The sequence below is a fragment of the Littorina saxatilis genome, linkage group LG2, assembly GCF_037325665.1.
Source record: "Littorina saxatilis isolate snail1 linkage group LG2, US_GU_Lsax_2.0, whole genome shotgun sequence".
In the NCBI taxonomy this organism is placed as follows: Eukaryota; Metazoa; Mollusca; class Gastropoda; order Littorinimorpha; family Littorinidae; genus Littorina; species Littorina saxatilis.
In genome coordinates, this window is record NC_090246.1 from 92,638,176 (window position 1) to 92,644,779 (window position 6,604).

The 6,604-nt window shown below is 43.0% G+C and overlaps 1 protein-coding gene across 3 annotated transcripts in view; it reads left to right on the forward strand.

The window, feature by feature from the left end:
• LOC138960170 (calpain-B-like) overlaps positions 1–6,604 on the forward strand; it is a 64,047-nt gene continuing 57,443 nt past the window's right edge. Inside the window, exon 1 of one of the 3 annotated variants that reach the window (XM_070331932.1) lies at positions 1–667. In XM_070331932.1, the coding sequence (XP_070188033.1) occupies positions 491–667 (177 nt within the window). In that variant the 5' untranslated portion in view covers positions 1–490. The remainder of the gene's footprint in view (positions 668–6,604) is intronic. The other 2 variants (XM_070331933.1, XM_070331934.1) reach the window with 2 other exon arrangements.

Sequence of the window (6,604 nt, forward strand, 5' to 3'; positions counted from 1 at the left end):
CAAGTCTCACAGTTTTCGTCACTCGAGGGCTTCTCTGGCTTTTTCATTTGCACCGTAATAAATCTACGCCCGGGTAGTTCCGCGGGCCTAAAATGGGATATAATTGTTACGGCAGGTTTTCCCCTTGGTGTCGCGGCCGCCGGCCGTTTTGAGGCGGCGAGCGAGAGCATGCAGGTAAAAATCGCTTCGCTGGTTCTCTGCTTGCGATCAATAACCTAGGCTTGCCAGTCATAACCCAGCCCAGCTCGCTTGTGGAGGGACTGAAAACCCCGAAACAGACCGCAATTCAACACAACAAAACTTCCCTTCTGGGAGCGACACTGAGTGTTGTGAATGTGTGTGGCAGCGGCTTTCAGTTAGTGCAGTGTTTTGTGTGTGTGTCGGGGGAAAAAAGCCATGAGCAAAGTTGTGGTGGGTTCAACGCTCAGACTGTGATCTCACCAACGTCCTCTTAGTCTTAGAAAACAGTGACAGGGAGCCTCAAAGCAAGATGGCTGTGCGAGACAACAACAACAGAAGACACGTGGATTTCCGAACAATCCGATCCCAGTTGGTGGGGTCAGGAGCGTATTACGCCGACCCGGATTTCCCCCCTGTGTCGCGGTCACTGTACTTCAGCGGTCGTGTCCCTCGTGATTTGGGCCATGTTGTCTGGAAGCGACCCAAGGTGAGATTGGAATACCGTGCTGAGCCACTTCTGTAACTGATTGTGATGGTGGTTGTGATGTTACTGGGTTAATTGTTGTCGTAGTGGTTGGTGGTGTCAGTGATGTGTTGTTGTCGTCGTCAGACGTTGTTGTCGTAGTGGTTGCTGGTGTTGATCCGTCGTCAGTCGTCGTCAGTATCGTTGTTGTCGTAGTGGTTGCTGGTGTTGATCCGTCGTCAGTCGTCGTCAGTATCGTTGTTGTTGTAGTGGTGCTGGTACCGGTTTTTGTCGTGCTTATTATTGGTGTTTTCTGTGCATGTGACGTAAAAAACATGTGTTTGATGTTGGTGGTCGCTGTGATGTTTTTGATGTTGTTCTTGATGTTGGTGGTCGCTGTGATGTTTTTGATGGTGTTCTTGATGTTGGTGGTCGCTGTGATGTTTTTGATGGTGTTCTTGATGTTGGTGGTCGCTGTGATGTTTTTGATGTCGTTCTTGATGTTGGTGGTCGCTGTGATGTTTTTGATGTTGTTCTTGTTGTTGGTGGTCGCTGTGATGTTTTTGATGTTATTCTTGATGTTGGTGGTCGCTGTGATGTTTTAATGTTGTTCTTGTTGTTGGTGGTCGTTGTGATGTTTTTGATGTTGTTCTTGATGTTGGTGGTCGCTGTGATGTTTTACTGAATGTTGTTCTTGTTGTTGGTGGTCGCTGTGATGTTTTTGATGTTGTTCTTGATGTTGGTGGTCACTGTGATGTTTTAATGTTGTTCTTGATGTTGGTGGTCGCTGTGATGTTTTAATGTTGTTCTTGATGTTGGTGGTCGCTGTGATGTTTTAATGTTGTTCTTGATGTTGGTGGTCGTTGTGATGTTTTTGATGTTGTTCTTGATGTTGGTGGTCGCTGTGATGTTTTAATGTTGTTCTTGTTGTTGGTGGTCGCTGTGATGTTTTAATGTTGAGTCTTGATGTTGGTGGTCGCTGTGATGTTTTACTGAATGTTGTTCTTGTTGTTGGTGGTCGCTGTGATGTTTTTGATGTTGTTCTTGATGTTGGTGGTCACTGTGATGTTTTAATGTTGTTCTTGATGTTGGTGGTCGCTGTGATGTTTTAATGTTGTTCTTGATGTTCGGGTGGTCGCTGTGATGTTTTAATGTTGTTCTTGTTGTTGGTGGTTGCTGTGGTGTTTTCGTGTTGTTCTTGATGTTGGTGGTCGCTGTGATGTTTTAATGTTGTTCTTGTTGTTGGTGGTCGCTGTGATGTTTTAATGTTGTTCTTGATGTTGGTGGTCGCTGTGATGTTTAATGTTGTTCTTGTTGTTGGTGGTTGCTGAGATGTTTTTATGTTGTTCGTGATGTTTGTGGTCGTCAGTTGTGATGTTTATAATGTTATTCTTGAAGTGTGTGGTCTCTGTGATGTTTTTGAGGCTATTCTTGATGGTGGTGGTCGCTATGATGCTTTTGATGTTGTTCTTGGTGTTTTTGGTCGCTGTTATTTTATGTTGTTCTTGAAGTTGGCAGTTGTTGTGATGTCTTTACATTTCATATTGTTCTTCATGTCTCTCAGTGGTTCTCATTGTGATGTATATCGATGGTGCGCTTTATGTTGGCAGGCGTTACCAATGATGTTCTCAATGTTGATGGTCATCATGTCGTTGACTGGTCATATGTTATTCCCCTTTGCAGTGCTAAGCCAGTGTGGTAGTCTGTTTGATTGATCACTGACCTCAGCGGAAACATCATCGTTTGTTTGTCACTGATTTATTGTCACCTTGAAGATGACACCAACACAAAGGCACACTCAGTTCAGTCAAAGAGAACGAGAGAGAGAGAGAGAGAGATAGAGAGAGAGAGAGAGAGAGAGAGAGAGAGAGAGAGAGAGAGAGAGAGAGAGAGAGGGAGGGAAGGGGGGAGAGAGAGAGAGACGGAGAGAGAGAGAGAGAGAGAGAGAGAGAGAGAGAGAGAGAGAGAGAGAGAGAGGTCTTTTTGTTGATGACACACATAAAGTAGATGTTTTTGACATCACTGAAGGTTTCGAGTCACTTTTGCCAAGCACTATGTGCAATAATTATATCACCTTGCTGAGCGTTGCCACAACAAAAAATGGACGATGATGTGTGTGATGTCTGTGAGTTTGTTGTTACTGGACTGACAAGTAAGGTTTTGATGTCGTCCTAAATCAACTTTACAACGTCACCAAAAACCAAAACAATTTGCGCATTTTGTTCTCTTTTCCGTCGTTGTTCACCCTGTTATTGTCAAAATTGTCGTCGTTGTTGGTGGTTCGCTTGTATTCTTGGAAGCTCCGTAACTGCGAATTATGCCAGACAATGGTAGACAGATCAAGCGGGACTGGCATGGGAAGACTCAGCGCACGTCATATTGTCTGGTGGGACTAAAGTAGGATGAGAGCTAATCGATGTAGCAAGTGCTGGGACCGCCCATCGGTACACTAGTGTGCTCGGGCTAAACGATAACGCAGACGGAAAACCGAAACTGACGAGGAAAATAACCTTTCGGGAAGAGAGAAGGGAGTGGGTATGCAGGGCTGGGGAGGGGACGTTTTTGTGTCAACGGACGAAGGCAGGCTAATTCCCTTACAGGCCAGAGGGTTGTTCTTTTTTGACTAGGAAATTCACACACATGCCACCATGACGATGATATGGATCATATAAAGCGATGAACTGGCATATATATGTGCATACAAACACACCAACACACAGACACATGAGCATGAGCAAACACAGCCACAGCCGCACAGCCTGAAACACAGACAGACATATAGATAGACATAGATAGACACTTGAAAGACAGACAAAGACAGACAAAAACACACAGTCATACACACAGACACCGTGCAGACACACAGACACACAGACACAGACACACGGACACACACAGACACTCAGTGATCCCGACACACACACACACATACACACACACACACACACACACACACACACACACACACACACACACACACACACACACACACACTAACACACACTAACACACGCGCGCGCTCGCACAGACTGACGGACGGATAGACGGACAGACAAACACACACACACAATCTGTGAATGTAACACATAACGCCACATAAACTACGAACGTGAATCAAGCAGGCTTAGGCTGTTTCAGTGTCTATCCTTTGCGATTACATTTCAAGTTACGGATAGACGAACACCAGGGACACATAGTGAGAGAAAGCGGTGCATAGAGGATCACAGCAAGACGCCCAGAAGACAGACAGGCTGACAGACGGAGACAGACAGGCAAGCAAGCAGACAGAATTGTCATGAACACACCACCCCCTTCCCCTCCCAAGACACACATGCAAAACACAAGGCCGCCTGAATTTCTTCACTCTTTTCACCAGATGTTTCTGGAAGGTCGGATAACTTGCACAATGGCCAACACAGGCAGGGAGTTCCATTGTGTTTTGAGAGAGAGAGAGAGAGAGAGAGAGAGAGAGAGAGAGAGAGAGAGAGAGAGAGAGAGAGAGAGAGAGAGAGAGAGAGAGCGAGAGCGAGAGAGAGAGAGAGAAAGAGAGAGAGAAGAGAGAGAGAGAAGAGAGAGAGAGAGAGAGAGAGAGAGAGAGAGAGAGAGAGAGAGAGAGAGAGAGAGAGAGAGAGAGAGAGAGAGAGAGAGACAATGACAATTCTTTATTTTACGAGGGTAACAGAAACTTTTTTTGACAGACAAAGACAGACAAAGACACACAGACACACACAGACACAGACACACAGACACAGACACAGAGACACGGACACACACAGACACACACAGACACACACACACTAACACACACTGACTAACACACGCGCGCGCTCGCGCCCGAGAGAGAGAGAGAGAGAGAAGACGACGGATTACGAATTAATTGACTCGTTGAATCTTAAGCTGGCACCCCAAAACACTTTACTGTTTTTATATTTAGTCAAGTTTTGACTAAATATTTTAACATCGAGGGAAAATCGAAACGAGGGTCGTGGTGTATGTGTGTGTGTGTGCGTGTGTGCGTGTGTGCGTGCGTGCGTGTAGAGCGATTCAGACCAAACTACTGGACCGATCTTTATGAAATTTGACATGAGAGTTCCTGGGTATGATATCCCCGAACGTTTTTTTCATTTTTTTGATAAATGTCTTTGATGACGTCATATCCGGCTTTTCGTGAAAGTTGAGGCGGCACTGTCACGCCCTCATTTTTCAACCAAATTGGTTGAAATTTTGGTCAAGTAATCTTCGACGAAGCCCGGGGTTCGGTATTGCATTTCAGCTTGGTGGCTTAAAAATTAATTAATGACTTTGGTCATTAAAAATCTGAAAATTGTAAAAAAAAATAAAAATTTATAAAACGATCCAAATTTACGTTTATCTTATTCTCCATCATTTCCTGATTCCAAAAACATATAAATATGTTATATTTGGATTAAAAACAAGCTCTGAAAATTAAATATATAAAAATTATTATCAAAATTAAATTGTCCAAATCAATTTAAAAACACTTTCATCTTATTCCTTGTCGGTTCCTGATTCCAAAAACATATAGATATGATATGTTTGGATTAAAAACACGCTCAGAAAGTTAAAACAAAGAGAGGTACAGAAAAGCGTGCTATCCTTCTTAGCGCAACTACTACCCCGCTCTTCTTGTCAATTTCACTGCCTTTGCCATGAGCGGTGGACTGACGATGCTACGAGTATACGGTCTTGCTGAAAAATGGCAGCTACTTGACTAAATATTGTATTTTCGCCTTACGCGACTTGTTATATTTAGTCAAGTTTTGACTAAATATTTTAACATCGAGGGGGAATCGAAACGAGGGTCGTGGTGTATGTGCGTGTGTGCGTGTGTGTGTGTGTGTGTAGAGCGATTCAGACTAAACTACTGGACCGATCTTTATGAAATTTGACATGCGAGTTCCTGGGTATGAAATCTCGGAATGTTTTTTTCATTTGTTTGATAAATGTCTTTGATGACGTCATATCCGGCTTTTCGTGAAAGTTGAGGCGGCACTGTCACGCCCTCATTTTTCAACAAAATTGGTTCAAATTTTGGTCAAGTAATCTTCGACGAAGCCCGGACTTCGGTATTGCATTTCAGCTTGGTGGCTTAAAAATTAATTAATGACTTTTGTCATTAAAAATCGGAAAATTGTAAAAAAAAAATAAAAATTTATAAAACGATCCAAATTTACGTTTATCTTATTTTCCATCATTTGCTGATTCCAAAAACATATAAATATGTTATATTCGGATTAAAAACAAGCTCTGAAAATTAAATATATAAAAATTATTATCAAAATTAAATTGTCGAAATCAATTTAAAAACACTTTCATCTTATTCCTTGTCGGTTCCTGATTCCAAAAACATATAGATATGATATGTTTGGATTAAAAACACGCTCAGAAAGTTAAAACAAAGAGAGGTACAGAAAAGCGTGCTATCCTTCTTAGCGCAACTACTACCCCGCACTTCTTGTCAATTTCACTGCCTTTGCCATGAGCGGTGGACTGACGATGCTACGAGTATACGGTCTTGCTGAAAAATGGCATTGCGTTCAGTTTCATTCTGTCAGTTCGACAGCTACTTGACTAAATATTGTATTTTCGCCTTACGCGACTTGTTTCTTTCTTCAATGGCGAGCAAAGGGAAAAAGAAAGACAAAATGAACATAGGTGCATGGCAGTAACAACTGGCAATCCATTAGCAATTGATATTCTCTAAAAAGCAGCTGTCTTTCTCGAGCGCATTTTTTTTCTTTCATTCAGTTATTGGGTGGCACCACATCATAGCAAACTCCCGTCTCAGGTAACCGGCATGATTCACGGTTATGTCACTGTTAGCAAACATGACCTATCCAGGTTAAACACAAGTCCTGGTATTTTGAAGCCTTGACACCGTATCGTAGGAACCAGATAACGCTCATGAATCATAGCATAACCGAGGACACACGGGTGAGA